This window comes from Pongo abelii, chromosome 13, assembly GCF_028885655.2.
Source record: "Pongo abelii isolate AG06213 chromosome 13, NHGRI_mPonAbe1-v2.0_pri, whole genome shotgun sequence".
Lineage (NCBI taxonomy): Eukaryota > Metazoa > Chordata > Mammalia > Primates > Hominidae > Pongo > Pongo abelii.
The window spans coordinates 42,283,086-42,307,247 of NC_071998.2; the positions used below are offsets into that span (position 1 = coordinate 42,283,086).

The 24,162-nt window shown below is 33.8% G+C and overlaps 1 protein-coding gene across 18 annotated transcripts in view; it reads right to left on the reverse strand.

Annotated features, from left to right (window-relative positions):
- Window positions 1-24,162, reverse strand: part of CCDC171 (coiled-coil domain containing 171) — a 467,560-nt gene that overhangs the window by 104,273 nt on the left and 339,125 nt on the right. For 13 of the 18 annotated variants that reach the window (XM_054519835.2, XM_054519828.2, XM_054519839.2 and 10 more), the window contains one exon: window positions 16,823-16,954. The exons of 1 other annotated variant lie outside the window; for it this stretch is intronic. In XM_054519835.2, the coding sequence (XP_054375810.2) occupies window positions 16,823-16,954 (132 nt within the window). Of the gene's footprint in view, window positions 1-15,397; window positions 16,955-24,162 lie in introns of those variants that run through there. 4 more of the 18 variants (XM_054519838.2, XM_063714206.1, XM_063714207.1 and 1 more) reach the window with 2 other exon arrangements.

A 24,162-nucleotide genomic window follows, 5' to 3' on the forward strand; every position in this document is an offset into this window, starting at 1 on the left:
CCTACAAAGATCCAACTGCTTTGATCAGATCTGACAATGGACCAAAGACACATCCTAATTCTGACCTTTTGGGGTTCAATATGTAAATTGTCTTAAAGAGTAGTGTTAGTGCAAAAAGAAAAGCTACAGAAATAAATAGCTTGCAGGGTTGAGAGCTAGTTGTTCACTACCAAAGAAAAACTGCTCAGTCCATTATCTTGAAACAAACAGCTCCTCAGAAAGTGCATTTAACCCACTGACTCAGAGTAAATACATCCACACATCCACACCTTTTTGACTGCCTTATCTTTCCTCTTTTCACATCAAACTGTTAGTTTTATTTATGAATTTCAGCAAAGTACATCCATAATTGATTTCTTTATATTAATTCGGACAGAGGTGCTAAAAACACATTTAGCTAGAATTATAAGAATTTGATGTACTTGTTTGTGGTTTACTTAAATATAATATGAACAATTTTCAATATACCTGAAGAAAAGCAAATTGGCAAAGAGAGAAAGAGAGAAAACATTTTATGCTTTTATTAAGAGCCAGTCCTTTTATCACCATGATTCCACTCTGATTCTGATATAATATAGCAAATTGGTTTGGGAATTTGCATGCTTCAGCCAGGGTTATCATCTACTTCAATAATCCCTATAATCTCTATTCTATAACAAAATTCATTGAAGTATGTTAAACTATATCACTCTGAAAAAAATATTGTTACCATTTTAGTTTTTAAAACAGGTTTATTGAGGTATAATTAATAAACAAAGAATTGCACATATTTAATAAATAGCCATTTTGTTTTAAGGACAAATTGATTCCCAGGTGCCTTCTGATTTTCAACTAAAGCAATGAGTTTACTTTTTGTACATTGTGAAGGAATAAATAATAAGAGTGCCATGAAATTCTCCTAAGACCATAGTTTATTTGCAGTATCACAGGGTTTCAATAGCTGGAAAAAAAAAAAACCTTACCAATCCTCCAGTTCAATCCTCATTTTGCAGATTAAAAGTCGTCCTATAGACTTCACTGCTGCAAAGCTACCTAGTGGATGAGACTCAAACTCCAGATATTTCCTATTTGTATTTCCTGATAATAACATTTTATAGGAAAAGGAATTTGTAGCCACATAAACTTCAAGGTCCACTCAAATGCTACCTCCTCTACGAAGCCTCTCCTAATCACCCAGCAAGAACAAATTTCATTCGTCTCTAAAGGGCAAGCACTGGTACTTTTATCTATGCCTCTCCTATGCAACCATGTCTTTCATTTCATATCAGTCTCAACTTTCATATTAAATTTCACATTCTCTCTTTCCCCTCAAAAAAAAAAAAAAAGTTTGAGTTACCTTTGTGTCCCAGAGTACAGTGCAATGCCTTACATTTGGTAGGTTCTCAGTACATCACTGAATGATGTTAGCCATATCCAAATCTATATGATCAACAGAGCTGGCCATTTTGGTTTAAAGCCAGTATCTTAGTTCACACTGGTCTCTAAATACTATTAAGCGATATTTTTATTTCCTCTCTAGAATAACTAGAGAACTTTGAAACAAAGCCATTCTAGTCCCTGTTGCTCCTATGGACTACCAGGAGTCCAGGATACGAACCACCAAGCCACTGGACTCACAACAAGAGGACCTCCTCTCTCTATCTAGAGTAATTGTCTGAATACCAGCAGAGTCTGGCTTCTCCAGATCCTTCAAAAAATCTGCATTCCTTTACCAGTGAGAACACATTAGAATGTTGAGTAAGAAAAGTAAGTTATGTGTCAAGGCATTTCATCCATTCTGCTTTCAGTACATAAAGTGGGAGGGGCCCAAAAAATAATGCCTCAGAGAATTCCTACTGGCATGGAGTGAAAATGTGCCTTTAGTTTGCAAACAGGTACTATACACAAGCAAGATAAAGCCTATTAGAGCCTTATCTGATTTGCATATAACACAAATGTTGAAGTCTTTCGAGTTTTCAAGTGGCATAAAATACTACACAATTCCTTTATGACTCAAAACAAGATGCAAGAGAGAGTACATAGCAAAAGTTCACTCAAGTATACCATCCCACAGACTGAATGTGCTTCTCTATAAGAAAAAAACCTTTGTTTGATTGCATTGACACAATGCATAGAAACAACAGTATATGTCCTTTGCATAGAACCTGTTTTATAATGCTAGTACAATTCTCACCTTCCTTTATCTGAAACCCTTGGAACCAATGTGTTTCTCAGTTCAGGATTTTTCCTATTTTAGAAATGTGGGCTGTAATCCCAGTACTTTGGGAGGCCAAGGCAGGCGGATCATTTGAGGTTAGAAGTTTGAGACCACCCTGGCCGACACAGTAAAACTCTGTCTCCATAAAAAAAAAAAAATACAAAAATTAGCCAGGCGTGGTGGCACGCACCTGTGGTCCCAGTTATTGTGGAGGCTGAGGCAGGAGAGTCGCTTAAACCTGGGAGGCGGAGGTTGCAGTGAGCTGAGATTGCACCACTGCACTCCAGCCTGGGTGACAGAAGTGAGACCCTGTCTCAAAAAAAAAAAAAAAAAGAAAAGAAAAATGAGGCGTATACCATATATTAAATAACACTCTCATCAAGCTCATCAAGATCTGGAATAGCACCCTCTAATCAAAAACATATTTCTCAGGTTTTGCCACAAAATTAGGGCAGGTCAGGTTTTGCCTTCAAGTTACCAGTTTTCAGAGCATTCTGGAGTGTGGAATTTCAGATGTGGGATTTGGGTCTGAATGATGAAAAATAACTCCTGTGTTATAACAAAATTATATCATTTGGAGTTGTTGCAATATATACTTAAGTCTATAGGGTCATATTTTACTAGAGCATATACAAATCTGTATAATAAGCAAAACAATTCTACTAAATTGTTTAACAATTCATTGTGTAAATTTCTGGTATGATATTCTGCTAGTTTCAGAGGAGCTACAAATCAACATATACAGTTGGAATTTGAAATCATTCCAAAATTAAATGGTGTAAATAAAGGTGACAAAATGTTTCAAAATATGGAAACAGTAGAAATGTTTGCATTACTTTATATAATTATTTAAATAGTAGTATATGGCATGAATTTACCACCTGGGTCTTGGAATGGCTATATACTTAACCGGAATGAAACACTAAAGTTGATGAACATTTTATTTTTTTGAAGGCACATGTTTAACAGGCCATCAATCAAAAGATATATGTATGGCTTCCAATTATTCTTCTAATTATTGCAACCAAAAAAAATTAAGTCAGGATGTGAAAATCACATCAAGTTTTAAAAGTTAAGTAGTATTCCTTTAAAAATGTGTTAACTTCTCTTATTTTTTAAAGTCCATACTAATAATCAGCAAGAAAAGAAACATGTTGTTCAGAGCAAATATCTCCATAGAGATAAGTGTTTCTACCTGGAAAAGAGTCTGGGATAAAACAAGGGGCCGGTCATTCTGCACAGTCTCCTAGGATCACTTTATGGAGACTTCACTTAGGAGCTGAGGGAATGTGCTTCCAGGGCCTCTCGAGGGCCCTCTCTCATACTCAGCTCAGCCTGACCACTGGGGCTGAAAGAACTAGGAAAGATGGAGAACAGAGGAGGAGGATATAGAAAGCAGGTTCTAAGAGTTGGCCCAGACTTGTTTACATACAATTCCTGTTTTCTAAAATTGAAGGAAGGATTTGATTGGCTAGTATTCGCAAGTCTTTTGAGTTTTTTTTTTAAGGGTACTTTGTTAAGAAAATTAAGAATACTATTTCTAAATGAAATTATTATGAGAATTTATTTAATTTTTTATTTTTATTTTTCCTTTGAAAATAAATGAATTAAGCAACAATCTTTTATTTCAGATAAAGAGTTGATTTGGGTTTTGGCTTAGTGTCTACAAAAGTGTAGAAATTTGAGTGTGTTCTCTCAACAGGACCTCCAAACTACTTCTGGCCTGGAGCTGCACAACTCATGAATTGCTGTTCACTCAAACTAATACCTTAAAATTTTATATGCCACAGTTTACCATTTAATGGTTTCTTCAGTGAGCTACTTCTTAAGTTAGTCTTCCCTCAAAAACTTATGCCTCCTTTTAGTCAGCACTATGAGACTTTCAGTGGGAAAAGGGGGAAAAAACCTACTACTGTTACTAGGAGGCTCCAAAACTGAAAAGTACTTTCTAAACCATTTCTAAAATTACTCTACATTTCACTGGTTACTTAATATACAGTACTATGCAAACTCAAATAAAATATTTTTTGACAAATAAAGATTGTATATATTTAAAGGCTATAATGTGATTATTTAATATATATATACTTTGTGAAATTATTACCACAATCAAGCTAATAAACATATATATCACCTCACATAGTTACCCTCTTTTGTGTATGTGGTGAGAATACTGAAGATTTACTCTCTTAGCAAATTTCAAGTACACAATGCATTATATAATGCTGTACCATGATCTCCAGAGATTATTCATCTTATAACTGAAAGTTTTTACCCTTTAACCAATTATCTCCTCATTCCCCCAACCACCCCCAACCTCAGGTAACCACCTTCTACTCTGTTTCTATGAGTTAGATTTTTAAAAATTCTACGTATAAGTGGAATCATGCAGTATTTTTCTTTCTGCGTCTGGCTTATTTCGCTTAGCATAATGTCCTCCATGTTCATATATGTTGTTGCACATTGCAGGATTTCCTTTATTTTTTAAAGCTGAATTTTCCTCTCTCTCTGTGTTTGTGTGTGTGTGTGTATAAACATTTCCTTTGTCCATTCATCCATCAGAGGACACTCAGGTTGTTTCTATATCTTGGCTATTGTGAATAATGCTACAATGAACATGGAAGTGTAGACATGTCTTCAAGACAATGGTTTCATTTCCTTTGGATATATACCCAGAAGTAGGATTGCTGGATCATATGGTAGTTCTATTTTTATTTTTTGAGGAAATTCCATACTGTTTTCCATAATAGCTATACCAATTTACATTTCCACCAATAGTGCACAAAGGTTCCCTTTTCTCTACATCCTTGCCAACACTTGTTGTCTTTTGACTTTCTGGTAATAGCCATCCTAACAGTTGTGATGTGATACCTCATTGTGGTTTTGATTTTCATTTCCCGGAGGGTTAGCGGTGTTGAACACCTTTTTACTTACTGGCCACTTGCACGTGTTCTTTGGAAAAATGTCTTTTTAGGTCCTTTGTCCATTTTTTAAAAAAGTTATTGTGTTTGTATGAGTTCCTTATATATTTTGGATATTAAACTCCTTACTGGATATACAGTTTATAAATAGTTTCTCCTATTCCACAGGTTGCCGTTCCATTTTGTTGTTTCCTTTGTTTTTTGGCATTAGGTCTTTTTAAACATTGTGTACTCCATTTTGAGTTGATTTTTGTGCATGTTGTAAGACCAAGGTCCAATTTCATTCTTTTGCATGTGGATATCCTAAATAAAATATTTTTAAAACTGTGATTTTGATAATTCCAAGTTTAAATAAGAGGGAAAATAATTAGGATCCCTGTTGGAATAACTTTTAGTTCTCTTCTTCAATTCAAATACATGTATATAATGAAAACATATATTTGAGAGTAATAACAGTCTCTTTAACAAATGTAAGGCATCTGTGGCATTATTACAAGAAATTATCATTGTACCTAGTTTTAGACTGAATGATTTACTGCATCTTCCTTAATCCTTAAGTTGCATATTCATTGCTGTATTTCCTTCTAACTGCTGTCACTTAAGTTGTCATGCAGAATAGGGCAAATCGGGGTCAGTTTATATAAGCGGCATCAATTTGAAGAACTTCATCAGTCTTTATTTCAAGGCATTATGCAAAGAAAACTGACATTAAGAGAGCCTTAACTGACAGCAAATGAAATCAATCAGCAAATCACTAAGCCATAATAAACTCACTCAATTTGTAGATAACCCTTCCTTTTCCAGGTCTTCACCTAGGCAGTCCATCAAACACTGTTTTTTGTCCAAGTATCTAAAATGAATAGCAATTCTGGCTATAGCACTTGAAAGTTCAACTGCTCACAGGCTTCGGTCTCGCAATAATAAGTATTAAAAGATGTAATAGTTCTAGTTATATTTAAAAAGGGGCCTTAAAATGAACAAAAAGATAAAGCATTAAGTTTAGAATTTAGTTTTTGCCTCTTAACATTAATGACAAAGAAATTATGTTCACATCATTTCAGCAGCTTTTCTACTTAGGGCCACCTAGAACTGAGAGTTGTAACAAAAAAAAAATTCTGTACTGTACTTTGATATGTTTTGTCATTTTTGTTTTTTACTAATTGCATCTCAAACATTTCACATAAAAGCAAATACTGTCACCACTTCACAGAGTTGGAATTTGAAATCATCCCACAATTAAACGGTGTAAACAAAGGTGACAAAATGTTTCAAAATATGGAAACAGTAGTAATGTTTGCATTACTTTATATGATTATTTAAATAGTAGTATATGGCATGAATTTACCACCTGGGTCTTGGCAATGGCTGTATACTTAACTGGAAGGAAACACTAAAGTTGTTGAACATATTATTTTTTTGAAGGCACATGTTGAACAGGTCATCAATCAAAAACCTCCAAAAGTCAAAACACTAAAACATTTCTCAATATGGTTGGGTCACCGTTCCTGACCTTAGGCCTTTTATAGTTCAGTCCAACTTAGCTTTTATTAATATAGCATTTTTTAATGTGAAAATCACCTTCACATGCACATTATCTCATCTGATCTCCCTACAATCCTGTGAGCAAAAGCAAGACTGGTGTCACTGTCACCTTTTACAGATGAGAGAACAGTGGCTCTGTGCTGTTGAGCGACTTACCAAGGTGGTTAAATTACAGGGCCAGAACTTCAATCCAGGCATTCTGACTCTCCACACAGGCTTTTTCTAATACTACCCTGCTGACTCCTTCCCCAGAAAATGAAATTATTTTAACTTTTCCAAATACTATGCTGTTAAGAAAGTAATTCCCATTCTAATCAACATAACTCAATGACATACAGTAAATTGCACAGACTTATGGTTGCCAATTTCCATATAATCTGATTTACTTTCTTGTCTTTTAAAGGGGTAAAAATATCAACCTGAAATTGAAAACTAAGCAATCTATATATACCTGACCAAGGGATGTTTATATGCCAAATATTTAAAGAAAAATTATTTCAAAAACATTTATTAGTGCTATTTAATTTTCTAAGTTCTTTCATACATGTTATAGGATCCTCATAATCACCCAAAGATGCACCAGACCAGGTAATATCACCTCCATTTTACTGATGAGGAAACTGACATGCTGGAAGAATTCAGGGTCAAGGGGTCACAGAAAATAGTGATTCTAGGATAGAACTCCAGTAGCACTGGAATTCTATCCAGTGCTACCACAAGAATTGTCATACATATTCATCCTTCACAAGAAAGGACAATGTTGTATTCCACATACACACAAAAAGAAAACAATTGTATAAAATAATGAGAATCCCTGCTACTGGTGTAATTTGTGTCTACAGGGGGAAGGATTTCAACTGCTTTATTGCCAGTCCTACTACTTTCTAGCAAAGTTGCATAACTGCTTCAACCTTCTGTAATACTGATTCTGCTATGATTTTATTTCCTTCCTAATTATTCTTTCCTATTAAGAAAAGGAATAATAAACAACAAAACTAGAAAAATGAATTTATAAATCTACCTTGTTTTTAAAGAAGTCCTACCAGATTTTCCTTAATCTCAGTTCAGATCAGTTATACCAGATCATTCCCTCAAGGTATATAATTCATACATACATTAAGCTGAATTAAGGAGTACAAAGTTAGAAGATTCTTTAAAACTGTGGCAGAAGCTTTACACGGATGCAATTACTTGCCCTTAAATGTCATCTTGTCCTTTTTAAAAGGCAAAGAGAGATAAAAATCTCAACAAGAAAAAACAAGAAACAAACCCACTGGTCTGAAATACAACCCAGGATGCAAGATGTAAGATATCTCATCTGCTAGTATTAAAAAGAAAACTTTATAGAACTCCTTCTACCTATCAGAAGGAGTTGAGAGATAGAAGGCACTACCTTAGTGTGCAAGACTATGTTTTAATAATGGATATACAGAAAATACCTTATTACAATAAATCTTTTAAAATAAAAGAGCCAGCCATGGTGGCTAATGCCTGTAATCCCAACACTTTGGGAGGCTGAGATGGGAGGACAGCTTAAGGCCAGGAGTTTCAGACCAGTCTGGGCAGCATAGAGAGACTGTGTTTCTACAAAAAAATTTAAAAATAAAATATTATCTACAAAAAATTAAAAATATTACCTGGGCATGGTGGTACGCACCTGTGGTCCTAGGCACTCAGTAGGCTGAGGCAGGAAGATTGCTTGAGCCCTGGCATTTGAGACTGCAGTGAGCTATGATCACACCACTGCACTCTAACCTGAGCAATAGAGCAAGATCCTGTCTCAAAAAAAAAGGGAGGGGAGGGGAGGGGAGGGGAGGGGAGGAAGGCAGCCAGGAAGGAAGGAAGGCAGGCAGGCAGGCTGGCTTTTATCGGCTGGTAAAATATCTGAACAAAAAGAGTATAATTTTATATTTTTACCCTCAAGATTCTGTCCTAAAAATCTGATGCATTCCCCCTCCACCACCATCAACCAAACAAATAAAAAACCTAGAAATCAGACAACAGGCACAGAAAGAGAAGGAGGAATAATGGGAGAAAAGGACGGTGAAAAGACTTATGGGATAATACCAAAACTGCTCTAGTAATAGCTGATATGCAAAGCTAATTATCAAGCAGTTTTCCCAGTCATGAAACACTAAAATCTTAGGAGAAGATACAGATTGAGGATGACAAGGCATAACTCACAATGACTACAACCAACGTTTAAATGCTATTTATATTGATATTGAATTAAAACTAAGATCATTATTGTTATCTCACTTTGCAACAAGCCCTTAAAATAAGTTTTTCTAAACATTGAGGAAACACTCCAGGACACTGATCTGGGCAAAGATTTTTTTTTTGTAAGACTTTAAAAACACAGACAACCAAGCCAAAAACAGAAAAATGGGATTACATCAAGTTAAAAAGCTTCTGCACAGCAAAGGAAGCAATCAACAAAGTGAAGAGACAACCCACAGCATGGGAGAATATACTTGCAAATTGTCCATCTGACAAGGGATTAATAACCAGAATATGCAAGGAGCTCAAACAACTCAATAGCAAAATAACAAATAATTTAATTTAAAAGTGGCCAAAAGATCTGAATAGATATTTCTCAAAAGAAAACATACAAATGGTCAACAGGTATATGAAAAGAATACTCAACATCATTAACCATCACAGAAATGCAAATCAAAACCACAATGAGCTATCATCTCACCCCGATTAAAATTTATACTAAAAAGACAGGCAATAATGGATGCCAGTAAAAATATGGAGAAAGGAGAATCCTTCCACACTATTAGGGAGAATGTATATTAGTTAGGCACTATGGAGAACAGTATGGAGTTTCCTCAAAAAACTAAAAATAGAACTACCATATGATCCAGTAACTCCACTACTGGGTATATGTACAAAAGAAAGAAATACATCACAAGGCATCTGTACTCCTATTTTTACTGCAGCATTATTCACAACAGCCAAAATGCGGAACTAGCCTAAGTAGCCATTAATAAATGAATAAAGAAAATGCGATATAGATATACACAATGAATTAGGAATGAAATCTTATCATTTGCAGCAACACAGATAGAACCGCAGGTCATTAAATGAAATAAGCCAAGTACAGAAAGACAAATATTGCATGTTCTGACTCATATGTGGGAGCTAAAAAGGTGACTCTCATGAAGATATATAGATTGGTGGTTACCAGAGGCCAGGAAGGGTAGTGGTTGAGAAGGGGATGAAGAGAAGCTGATTAACGGGTACAAATATATGGTGTGATAGAAATAATAAGACCTAGTGTTAGATCAGTAGGGTAACTACAGTTTACAATAATCTATTTTGTATTTTTAAATAGCTAGAAGAATTTGAATGGTTCTAATATAAAGAAAAGACAAATATTTAAGGTGATGGATCTATATCCCAAGCACACTGATTTGAACTTTACAAATTATATGAATGTATTAAATTATCACATGTACCCTAAAACCATGTACATCTATTATGCATCAAATTTCTTAATGAGAAAAAGAAACAAAAAGAGAAAAATAATAAGTTCTTCTACACACCTTAGCATTTCATTTCTTGTAATACTTCGTTTTGTTTAGCACTGCTTAGAGCTCTACTAGGGAAATTTTGAAGAAATTTTAGTTCTACTTGTGCAATATGAAATCTTCAGAGTAGAATTCTAAAATTTCAACTACCAAGTAGCAAACTCTTCCTACTGTCAACAACAACCAAAAAAAGCACCAAAATTCACTACTTCTTATATTCACATTCAAGTTAGGCCCCAAACCTAGGACATTTAGATTGCTCATTGGCACAATTTACTTCTGAAAAACTAGAGTCTATACCTGTCAAGTAGCTAGATGAGACAAAGGATACTATTTTTCCATGAAATCAGTTTATTCTCAGATGAACTATGTGACTTTGCGAGCTAATTGTATTTCCCTAACAAATAGCTCTTCTCTGGGAAGTATTTACAAACCTTTGAAGAAGGTGACATTCCAACATTATTTTCGATTCCACAACCCAATTATAAAATTATTTTATATTTTTCAATGTAAAAGATGTTTTTATTTTGGGCTGGGTGTGGTGGCTCATGCCTGTAATCCCAGCACTTTGGGAGGCTGAGGCGGGTGAATCACTTGAGGTCAGGAGTTCGAGACCAGCCTGGCCAACACGGTGGAACCTCCTCTCTGCTAAAATTACAAAAAAAAGAAAAACAATTAGGCGGGCATGGTGGCACATGCCTGCAGTCCCACCTACTCAGGAGTCTGAGGCAGGAAATTTGCTTGAACCCGGGAGCGGGAGGCTGGAGTGAGCCGAGATCACGCCACTGCACTCCAGCCTGGGCAACATAGAGACTCCGTCTCAAAAAGAAAAAGAGAGAGAGAGAGAATTGGAAGTGACAGATATGTTCATTAGCATGATTGAATTATTGCACATTGTATTCATAAGCCATAAGATCTCTCTGTACCATGTAAATATACATAACTACAATTTATCAATTGGCAAGTAAAAAATTTAAAAGAATAAAGAGAATTGCACAAACTCCTATAGACAACAACTTTGGATAATCCAAAATCTTTTTGATAACTTACTATTAAAATGATATCACTTACCAATTCCAATAATCTCAAACATTCAAAGCACAGTCATGGACTTAGAAAGCAATGAAAAAGAAAATCTGTGAGACAAGCAGCTGCCACAAAATATATCCTCTTTACTTCACCAAGGAGAATCTCTTAGACTAAAACCTAGCAACTCTGTGTAAAATAAGGACCTAGTGAGAATGGATGTCTGAAAATTCAGGGAAGACCAAAATTACAAAAAGAGAAAAAAATTTGCTTCTATTATCAAAAAATAAAGAACCACACTTTAAAAAGAAAATTAAAGGGCTAATAGAAGTCTTGTAGGGGGTAAAGTGGAACCATCTTATCTTTTTCAGGGGCAATTGGAGAACGTGTATTAAAAGCCTTAGAGTATACATAACATTTGATGCAATCATTCTACTAATTTATTCCAGGGGAAAAGCGAGAATAATGAAAAGATGTATGCAAGAGTATATTAATTACCATCTTATTGATAATAACCAAAAACTTGAAATAACTTCAAATATCCATCAACAGAAAACTGATAAAATATACTGTGGTAGAGCCATGTAGCAGAGCACAACTCAGCCATCAAAAATAATTACATAAATCTGTATTTACTGCCAAGAAAGATATCATGTTATTAGGTTTAAAAAAATGCATACAAATAGTATGGCCCAAGAGAAGTTGGTTAAGGAGTACAAAAATAGTTAGCTAGAAGGTATAAGTTCTAATATTCAATAGTATAATAGGGAAATTATAATTAACAATACTTTATTGTATATTTCAAAATAGCTAAAAGAGAAGAATTGTAATATGCCCAACATAAAGAAAAACATTCGAGGGGATAGATAACCAAATTACCCTGATTGATCATTGCACATTGTATACAGGTATCAAAATATCACATGTGCCTCCAAAACATGTACAACTATTACATACCAATAAAAAGGAAAAAAAGTGAAAAAAACTGTATGGCCCAATTATTGTTTAAATACATATAGGTGTATTAAATATAAATAATATGTGCATGTGAGTTCGTATTTATGGCTAAAAAATAACTAGAAGAATATATACCAAAATGTTAACATTGGTTGTGTCTGAATGGCAGAATTTCAAATGATTTTTTTTAACTTTTATTTTAGGTTTAGAGGTAAATGTGCAGGTTTGTTATATAGGTAAACTCATGTCACAATGGTTTGTTGTACAGATTACTTTGTCACCCAGGTACTAAGCCTAGTTCTCAATAGTTATTTTTTCTGATCCTCTCCCTTCTCCCACACCCTCCAGCCTCAAGGCCCCAATTGTTCCCCTCTTTGTGTCCATGTGTTCTCTTCATTTAGCTCCCACTTACAAGAACATGTGGTGTTTGGTTTTCTGTTCCTGTGTTAGATTGCTGAGGATGATCACCTCCAGCTTTATCCATGTTCCCACAAAAAACATGATCTCGTTCTTTTTATGGTTGTATAGTATTCCGTGGTGTATATGTACCATATTTTCTTTAACCATTCTACCATGGATGGACATTTAGGTTGATTCCATGTTTTGCTATTGTGAATAGTGCTACAGTGAACATATGCCTGCATGTGTCTTTATGGTAGAACAATTTGTATTCCTTTGGGTACATACTCAGTAATGGGAGTGCTAGGTCAAATGGTAGTTCTGTTTTCAGCTTTTTGAGGAATTGCCACACTGCTTTCCACTAGGGCTGAACTAATTTACACTCCCACCAACAGTGTATAAGCATTCCTTTTTCTCCACAACCTCATCAGCATCTGTTATTTTTTGACTTTTTAATAATAGCCATTTTGACTGGTATGAGATGGTATCTCATTGTGGTTTTGATTTGCATTTCTCTAATGATCAGCAATGTTGTTGAGCTTTTTTTTTTCATATGCTTGTTAACTTGTGTGTATGTCTTCTTTTGAAAAGTATGTGTTCATATCCTGTGCCCACTTTTTAATGGGGTTGGTTTTTTCTCGTAAATTTAAGTTCCTTATAGGTGCTGGACATTAAACCTTCATCAGATGCACAGTTTGCAATATTTTTCCCCATTCTGTAGGTTGTCTGTTTACTCTGTTGATAGTTTCTTTTGCTGTACAGAAGCTCTTAAATTTAATTAGATCCCATTTGTCATTTTCTGTCTTTGTTACAATTGCTTTTGGCATCTTCATCATGAAATCTTTGCTGGTTCCTATGTCCAGAATAGTATTGCCTAGGTTGGCTTCCAGGGTTTTTATAGTTTTGGGTTTTACATTTAAGTCTTTTATCCATCTTGGATTGATTTTTGTTAGCTATTGTTACTGTTTAATTATTATTTATTGTTTACTACTGAATCAAAATGGAAACACAAATATTTACTGGCTGCCTGCTAATATTTGCCAGTTATTACCAATAGTACATATCATAATTATTGAAAAAATGTAATTCAGCGTATAAGATAATGAATAATAGGTATTATCTTTATAAAGTATAAGTAGAATCTTTTTTATTGTAAAGTTCTCTGCATTCACACTACACTGGACTTTTCATTTAAAGCTAATTGGTCTAATAGGGGTGCTTTTATTCTTCTCACTATTATAATGAAAGCCTATTTGCTGCTATTTGGAAGATAAAACACTAGTATAGGTTTAAATTTGCTACAGGAACTTAAACAAAAGGTTTCACTGGAGACATGGCCTCATTGGAACATCATATGCCATGGAAAAGTAAATACGAAGCTATGGTAGGCTGTGCTTGATCAAAATTATTTAAAGTTTTTGAAGAAACAGGAAAGGGTGAAGAAACTAAATGGAAAGATACAGAAAAAAAAAAAGATCTTAAATAACGATTCCTCAAAATAAAACATACACACACCTTAAAAGTAATGAAAACAAGCTACTGTTGCTTACTTCATCTTTACAAGGGCCTTATAACGGCTGCAATAACAACAGCCACCCTGCATTGTCTGCTTTCTCTAGGCTAGGCACTGTACTACACTTTACATCCATTGCTGTATTCGATCCTACTGCAAGCCTCGGGGATCAGTAGCATTACTTTTTTTTTTTTTTTTTTTTTTTCAGCTAAGGAAATTGGAGGGGAAAGCTAGCAGATCTCAGAAACAAGTTGAACTGCGTTTTTCTCCATAGAAAAGCATCAGTCACGTGCTCTTCCAGGTTCAGAGAACACAGGTACTCTACTCACCCTCTTCACTCAGTAATAATGCTCACTGGTCTCTTTCCATTCAGGATTACACCTATAATAAAGTTTGCCCCCATTGAAAAAGACAGAAAACTTCAGCTCCTACTTCTATAAATGACAGCTGAGTAAGTTGGGCAAATGGTTCATGTACCACCACACCCTGCTGAGTGATCCTCTCTTCATAATCAAAGGTTGAGAACTCTGAATAGTCCACTTCATCAGTACAGAGTCAGAGTACAAAGTTAAACAACCACTGAATTCCCAAGTAAGTAGCCACACTTAGCACAAATGCACACATTTTTATACTGCAAAAAAAAAGGTGAAATTAGAGTTTCATACTATTAGGCTATAATTAGTCTACAATACAGCATAAACTATGATCTATATCATACATAGATGCATAATTTTTTATAAATGGAAGAAAAATTCCATTATAGATATCTAAGGTTTTACTCTTACCATGTAACATATGTGTCTACATTTTTTAGTATCAGATTTATTAGTTCAGCTTAGCAGTCAAATACTATTAGACTTAAATCCAGGCTCTTGGCTCTGCCTTTTCCTTGCTGTTGATCTGAGGAGTTACCCGTTGTGTTTGTTGTGGTGGCGGTGGTGAAGTGTAAAATGGAGATAGTGCCATTTATTTGACAGGCTCGTTGTGAGAATTAAGATGATATATTCAAAGAGCTAAGCATGGTACCTGGTACATAGTTAAGTGTTCGCTGAAATTGTAGGTACTATTATTACCACTAATGTCTCCTAATTTTCCAACTATGATGTATACTACTAAACTACAATATATATTACAGCATGTCAATGGAACTTATCCAGGTGGGAATGTATGTAACTATTTTTATTAGAACCTGGAAAAGACAGTAGTTTAAACTATGGGTCTCTACATTTCCTTCTTGCTGTTCCCAGATATCATAACCCCCAAAAAGGGCATTTTGGGGAATGAACCTCTTTCCAAATCACCAACATCTAGTTTTGAGCAAGTCTTTATTTGTAAATTATGACAAATATTAAGCCTTGTCAGATTCTGAATTGAAATAGCCAAGTAAAGGATTATTTTACAACCACTAGAAAAATCTCAAATCAGACTGTATTCATAGTTATGATGAATTCATAAATACTGACAATCAAATTTAAAATACACATTTTAAATCTCATCTTAAATAACAGTACAGCATTCCACCCTATAACAGAAAAGAAAAATATTTTATGCTTACTTTTATAATTATATATATTTTAGATATATTGGACAATCTAATGAAAGAAGCAATGAGTATTTTTTTCCTTATAGAGCATTAATTTGGTACTAATAACAAATTAAATTAGGATATGGAGCATATAAAAAATTAACATTGCTCCACACACACTGACATTAATTTTCTATAAAATTAAAATTCCACAGGGTCATAAACTAAAGAATGAAAAAGGTTATTTTAAATCTCAACATGTGAAAGACACACTAAGTTTTAAGAGATATTTCTCCTTTTAAATACACTAAAAAATAGAGTGCTATTGAACAAGGACAGTCTCTTTTGAAATATCATGCTTCCTATAATTTACATAATGTTGATAGTTTTCTTTTTTTAATGAAGGTTTTGGGCATTAAAAGGACACACTGAATTTCATTTTGTAAGATTAAGAAAAATAACCTTAAGGAAAAAATTGATCACAATAATATTAATACAATAGTGACATAAAATAGAAGGATACCTACAGCATCCGAAAATGAATGTTTCTAAAAATAAGTTTATTAGTGTACTTTAAAGTTATTTGAGGTCTTATGATTTGGTATTTTAAGTTTTATAAATGAAATGACCCAATTTGCACATCTTACAATGTTCATTAAAACTAAATATTAAAGGGTAAAATACTCTTCAATAGAAAACACAGATAAGTTTAAGCTTTGCTGAAATTAAATTACCTCATAAGAAATGTTGGATATATTTTGGAATTAATATTGAGATATTTCAGGTATCTCTTGATGTTTACATCTAAAGTGATTTATTATTTTATTTTTTATTTTTTTCTAAAATTACTTATTTTCAAACAATAAGAGCAACAAATTGAGACTTGCTTAAAGAGATAACAGCCTAGTGTCTTATTGTCCTCTGCTGATAGGAAAGTATTTCTTTTAATACTGTACTTTGCCATAAAACACATTTTTCCTTGGTAAAAACACTTTTCTGGATTATTTTAATATGCTAGTTCTAGGCTTTAAAGAAAAAAACAATATTTTGTAAAGATATTGTTACATGATAGAAGAAAAATGAAGAAGCATCTATTTGCATCTCCTTTAAATTATTAACAATATTTTGAGGCTTTCATTCTCTCCGGTTAGTGCAATTTATTTTTCTATGTGTCTCAGTAGCAAACAATGTTATTTAGACTCTAACCTGGCATGCTACCACCTCTGGCCCGCCCTTGAGCCCCTCCATTGCAAAGGTCTCCAGGTGCAGTTTGGGTAGCTGCAGGGTGAAGTCATTCCTACTTGCCGCAGACCATGACAGCGAGATCTCATCTCTGACCTAAAGGGAAAAAAACAGCATCAATGGTAATTCCCCTTCAGACACATTAACTGGGATGAACTGGGTCCCCTTGAGCCCACTGAGTGGACTTGCATTGATCGCTGGACCTGAAATCCATGAATAAATTTAGGACTAATTGATTTTTCGTTGCAAATAAATCTCTAATTCAGAGTGCTGGGGGAGAATGTTAAGAAGAAAAAGCATCCTCCTGCTTGAAATGAGGGAGGGGAAGAAGAGTCACTGGAGCTCTTCTGATCAAGAGGTTTTGAATTATTTTTTCACAGTTCCACCCTAAAAAGGAAGAAAAGAAAAAACATTCACAAAATCAAAAACAACAGCCATCTCCTAATCATTATCACCTGCTTAGTAACATGTGGTGTTTAACTGATATGAACTGATACATATTGGACAAGATAGTTATTAGGTACCAGTCTTTGAAAACTTCAATAACATGTACTCTAGAATCAAAACAAATATACTCAACACAAAAGGAGACTTAAAAATATACAAGTAAGCGGTTTGTTTGCCCTTTTCACTCTTCTAGAATTGCAGGATTTTATTAAACTTGAGTCTTAATGATTAAATACACATAAACCAACACAGTCACACAATTTCTAAACAATACAACAGACAAAATCAGTAGTATCTGTACTCTATTTTAAGTATTCGGAAAGCAACAATACAAACACATCACCGATATGGGAAAAACACCAATTCTCTAGTCAGCATGGAATCACATGCAGTTGATATCACACTGCCACCTTCTGGACAAATGAGAAAATATTGCTTACATAATAGAAATGGAAACATTCAGAAACAGATATTTTGGTTTTTAATTTCCAAACGTAGTAAAAGCCTTAAGAATTCCATAGTTTCGTTTGCATTTAAGAACAATAAGCTCTCATTTTAATCATATAGTTTAATAATAGGAGTTTTCAATACATAGGCATATTTTCTAACTTTCCTTATGCTTGGAATAGGTTTTAAAATTTTATCTATTTGCTACCATATACTTAATAAATATTATACAATTAGCTCAATGCCACAGAACAAAAAGTTTTTTTATCAGGTAGCAAAGGTCAAAAACAAGGTTAACTATAAAAATTGCATTAATTTCTCAAATAAATATATTTCTATCTCTAGTTTTATCCAAGCAACTTCAAATATAACTTGGCAACAATGTAAGACAGAAAATTTCTCCTTCACTTTTCTAGTCTACTCGGGAAGCTTGTAAAACTATTTGAATTATTTTTATTATGTTCATTAGTTCCTTAGGATATATATATATATACATTTCACAAAACTATCAAACTCTATTGAGTTTCTTTAAGCCAGCAAACACACACAAACATATAACAGCATCTTTAACTGTTCACGCTAATCTATGGGCATAAAAATCCTTATATGTCCCAAGCTGATCTGAAGACTTTCTGTCAATAAGAGAATGTCAAAGTGTATGCTGTAAAACATACACTATGATGTAATTTTTATAAGGATGTGAGTACCACATGCATGCTGGAGTCTCAATTCACAATGTATATTTATCTGCAACAAACACTCTCCTGAGTCTTCATTCAGGATAAGAATCTGTTAAACTTACTTAGCATAACAAAATAAATCGTATTTTACAAATACATTTGTTTTAGGTTTTATATTTTAAATGTGTGAATACCTTCTCTTGCTTTTTTTGTCACCAATGTGCACTCAGATAAAAGAAAACATTAATGTGGATTAAGGTTCTGAGGATTTATCAACATCAAACCACTAGTGTTTTGCCTTCTACCCTTCTGAACCACAGTCAATAGATCTAAATATTTTACTGCACCCTGGCCAATTCATTGTTTGATGTTTAAAAACTCACCCAGAATCAAAGAAAATTTATTAAATTTGAGCCCCCAAATGAGATACTATTAGCTTTGAAAGTCAAGTTTAACTGCGATATTGATGATTCTCTTTTTTCTGTGACAAAATTCACTAGGGAAATCCTGGATGTCAAAGTACAAAAGCAGATTGCTAATACGGGCAAAAAGAGGGGGGCAAAAAAAACCATAAGCAATCTAAGTATAATCCACAACACAGTTCAAGCACTGGAGGTCCTTTAACCTGATTAGCATCAGGCACCATACTTCATCCATGAAGCTTGACATACAGTGAACAGTAAGCCACATTTTATATTCTCTAAATAAACTTTATGAGCATTGTTAAGCTGTGGCATCTTGCATTTAAAACTGATTTATTGCCATCTCAATATTTTTGGTATAACATTACTTCATTAGCCAAATTAAATAATTATTTATATTGAATTAAAAAACTTGCAAAATGCAGCTATTTTTGCTACACCAAATGATGAACATCATAATCATTTGAATAATATGGCATGCTTTAATACTTTCATTATTAAATGAAAGTATTAAATTACAAATTATCTGTTGAATCAACTTGACAGTGCCATCAAGAGTGAGAGACCCATGATATATAATAGATGCAATATCACAAATACTGCTAGAATTTTAAGAGTCTTTTCCACTTTTAAATTAAACTGGAACTTTGAGAGTAAGTATCTAAAATGTTCTCAAATATTTCTAGGAAAAGTTTTTAGAAAAGTCTTGTGAAAGAATTATCTATAAATTATTTTATTTTAATGAGTAAAGGGAGCGAAAGCATCATGTTGAAAGAATACAAAACAGTGACACTAAGACAAGCAAAAATACAATCATGCAGCAAATGAGAAGAAAAGAAAGATGACAAGAAACAGGAGAAATAAAGGGTAGAAGGAAGAGACTTCAGAAAGAATGCAGAAGGCAAGTCTGAATTTCAAGGTGTGAACAGGGAGATTCAACATAGAACAGTAAGAAAGGACTCTTACCTTGTTGCATTAAGTTCATTCATGAAAAGAAACAGGCAGGCTGAGAACAAAGTAACTAACATATTAAAAGAGAAATAATTTGGAATTTGTTTAGGAAATACAGCTTATTGGATACAAAACTATTATTTTCAAGAATGAGGATCTAAAGCAAATTAGTTACTGTCAAAAAAGTTTTGAAGTAATATTAGAATACTCAAATTATTTTTTTCCTAAAAGGAAAAGTTTATCTTTTAAAGTACAGAGCTTAGTGTGAATTAGGAATAAAATTCACCAGCAGTCACCTGTCTGTAGATTAAATTATAATATCAAAAGTCAATCTTTAATTATGTTTATAATACATTATTATTCATCCTATAATCAAGATTCTATGCCTTTTTATTCTCATTTATTTGTCAATATGACTAATACATGTATACAAATGTTTTTCTTCTTCAAAATGCCTAACAGCTCATTTTTAACATATAGAATTTCCCAATATAAATCTCAGTTATCAAATGTTATACATTCCACAATGTTCTTTAAAATCATGCAGTATCATATTTTAGAATAATTTTTAAAACCTATATTACTTCTACTCTAAAATTTTGATTTTTAGAAAGAACAGTTTACTTTCTCCCTTTCTTATTACATACTCTCAGAAAGGAGATATTTCTAATAGACATATCATAAAAAACAGGAGAAGAAAATAAACAAAACTTTCTAAAAAGTCAAAACAGTGCCATGAAATATATTTATTTCAAGATAAATATATCTATCTTTAAAATATATTTTCTATAATAATCCAGTTCTAGATTTTCAGTGATCCACAAGATCCATACTATACTATTCCTATTTCTGATTACCCTTTACTCACAAGTAAACAATCTGTTTTCTAATTTTTATGCTCCTACCAAAACAAAACAAAAGCTATTTCTGCTAGATATCAACTATGAAATTAAATTAGTCATTTCTAGAAAAATTGCTCAACTCCCTCCATCTTTTATCATGCACAGCTATAAATCCTTCTGGACTCTATATTCCAATTTAAAAAAAACACTCATGAAATGATTTACTAGCTGTATTTTTACCAATAGGATACAAGCCAGAAGACCCCAAGGTATACATAAAAACTGAGGTTGACTTAAAAACACATGTAAGAAGATGTATACATTGCCTGAATCCTGAATGCCTGGGAAAGGCAACTGATATTAGGGCTTCATGTCATACTTTTAATCTGCTTCAATTTTATTTACTCCAATCTATTATGGCCTCCAATGCTTCAAAATAAACCTTTTTACCCAGATATATTCCCATATGAAAACAGACCTCTATAATATTTCTTATAATCTCCATTCTCATTATCCTGTGTTCACGTTGTACTTTGCCTCCATTTTCTTGCCCTCCTTTGTCCTACTCCCTCCCTTGTACTTCCTTCCATTCCCACTGATTCCTTACTGCTCCCCTGTCTTCCTTTTATTTTTCATTCTATGCACTACAACAGCCTACATACTATTTTTCAGCCTATGCACCAAAGAGCAGTGTACAGTCAGCACACTACAGCCTGGGAACCAAATCCAGCCCACTGTCTGTTATTATAAATAAAGTTTTATTAGAGCTATACCCATTCATTTGCCTATTGTCCATGGCTGCTTTCCTGTTACAATGACAGAGCTGAGCAGTTGAGACAAAGACCATATGGCTCACCAAGCCTAAGATATTTACTATCTGGCCTTTACAGAAAAAGTTGGTCATCCCCTGCTCTGGAGATATAGAAGAAAGATAATATTTTTTATCATCTATAAAGGTTTTTTTTAAACGACTATCTCTCACCAGAGAATCTACAAACAATTTCTAGTGAGTCAAGTTTATATTGCCAATACAGGGTGCCATCTCAAAGGCACTTTCTGTTTCTTCAATTTTTCCAGAAATCTGTGTACCATCTCCTGATACATTTTCAAGTTTTATATAGTCTAGCACACAACTTGACTGGTCCTAACTTTCCTGACCACAGCTAACTTTCCTGGTCACAACTACTGACCACTTATTCTAATACCTAATTAACAGAAATTCTGGTTAAACAAGTAGAAGAGGCATACTGGAGAGTCTTTTGTAAATACAAACAGAAGGGAACTAGTCCGAGTTAACCATATACTCTGTAATACACAGTAGCAAAAAACAAAAACAAAAACAAAAACAAAAAACAACTATGCTTTCAGAGGCTCTTAGTAAGTATGATCAGGTAAGAACACCATTCTAAACTCATGAATTCTACAATGTAGAAGAAAGAGAAAATAATTTAAAAAAACATAATTAGACAGTTCCAAGACTCTGATATGTACCCAGTGATAGGAGGAAGCATCAAAGTGTGTCAATGCAATGAAAATGATATTCAGGGATAGGATGGTTATATCTAAATGGATACTTTCCTCCTTCTTTAACCTTTAACTATTTAATCAAATGGACAGACAGATAACAATACTACTTCTATTAGTAATAATACAATTAGTACCTCTAAAAGTACTTCATACTTTTCAAAGTTCAGTTGGTCCTCCATATTTGTGGGTTCCATATCCATGGATTCAACCATGAATTGAAAGTATATATTTTAAGCTGCATCTGTCCTGAACATGTACAAACTTTTTTTCCTTTTCATTATTCCCCAAACAATACAGTATAATTTAGATAGCACTTACATTGTATTAGGTACTATAAATAAATCTAGAAGTGATTTAAAGTGTATGGAAGGAAGCGCATAGATTATATGCAAATACTACACCATTTTATATCAGGAACTTCAATATCGTGGATTTTGGTATCCACAGAAGGTTTGGGAACCAATCCCCAAGGAAACCAAGGGACAACCGTACTCTCCACACTACATCACTTGATTCTGCTGTCCACCTTGTGAAATCGTTATTGCCATCTCTAATATGAGGATACTAAGTCTAGTGCTCTTAGTGCCAAACAATAATGCATTTTAATATCTATATATGAATAATTAACAGTTGAAGAAATTACTTAAGATTTTGGTACTTCCATTTCCCTATTTTTTTTCTTTATATCTATTGTCTGGCAATCTTAGCAACACTGGTTGTTTCATAAAAGGGGTTTTGTGATAATCAATGAATATTGAACATCTTTATTTTCCTCAATAGTTTCCTTGCACCTGTGGGCATTCTCATTCATTCATATCTTCTCTCTCTCTCTCTCACATACACACACACACACATGTGCACACATATGCACACAATTATTACACTAAGAAACAAGTTACCTGTGTAGCAATCATCCTTATACAATGATCACCATGTCATAATGGAGGATCCCCAAACCACAATGTCCCAGGATATAAGCAACAGTTCCAGCTGCACTCCACATCTACTGGAAAAAGACCTTGATACTCTCTCAGCAGAAGCAGGCATTCCATTGACACTGCAGCAAGCATAGAAACTCATAATTTGAAAAGTGGGAGGTAAGCAACTAGCCCTCTTTTGCTGGCAGGTTATTTAACTTAATCTACAACTCTGGAGCAAAGCCAGAACTCTCCCATGACTGCCAGCTTCTGTCACCAGAAAAGAGGGCAAAATCCACCACCACAACCACACCACACATTATAGTTACATCCCAATTATGGAAATAAAGAAACTGATCTCTTGAATCAAATTATCAATCTGGCTACATCCCAATTAAAGATCTAAAAAACTGACTATTCAAATCAAATTATCACGCTGGAAAATAGGGTGATTTAATCATGGACATCTTATAAAGTCACTAGATAACATGATAAATCTGTAGCATAGGCTATATACTATAGAATGCACCTTACAGAGTGCTTTGACCTTGAGCTATTTAAACAAACAAACAAAAAACCATACTTGAGAATAGAATTGATAACACTCATCCACACAGATACATTTTCATTCCGAAGACAAATTATTTTAAAGGATAACGACAGATACATGCTGAAATTAGTTCTTAGATGTGTTTAAGCTAAAAACTGCCAAGCACATGTACATGATATTCTGTAGTGTCTTATCTTTAGTTTGTCAAGGTTTTAAAATCCCTCTTGAGCTGGAGTATCATTTTTAGCTTGGCTAGGTCAGAATGACACTGAACAATATGAATAATGACACACAAGACAGCTATATGGACAGAGTTGGCATCAGCAAGCCAGCTGTGTTAACACCTGTGTGTCCTGCACAGCTGATCTTCAGGAACCAAGATCAAGAAACTGAGAATAGAGTTCAAAGACCATAAGTAACATTTAGAGAGTCATTGACAAGCCACTAAAAATTGGGTTTTTTAGAGGCAGAGGATCATGTTTCAACTTTAAAATACTGTCAGTTTCATAAATTAAAAATTA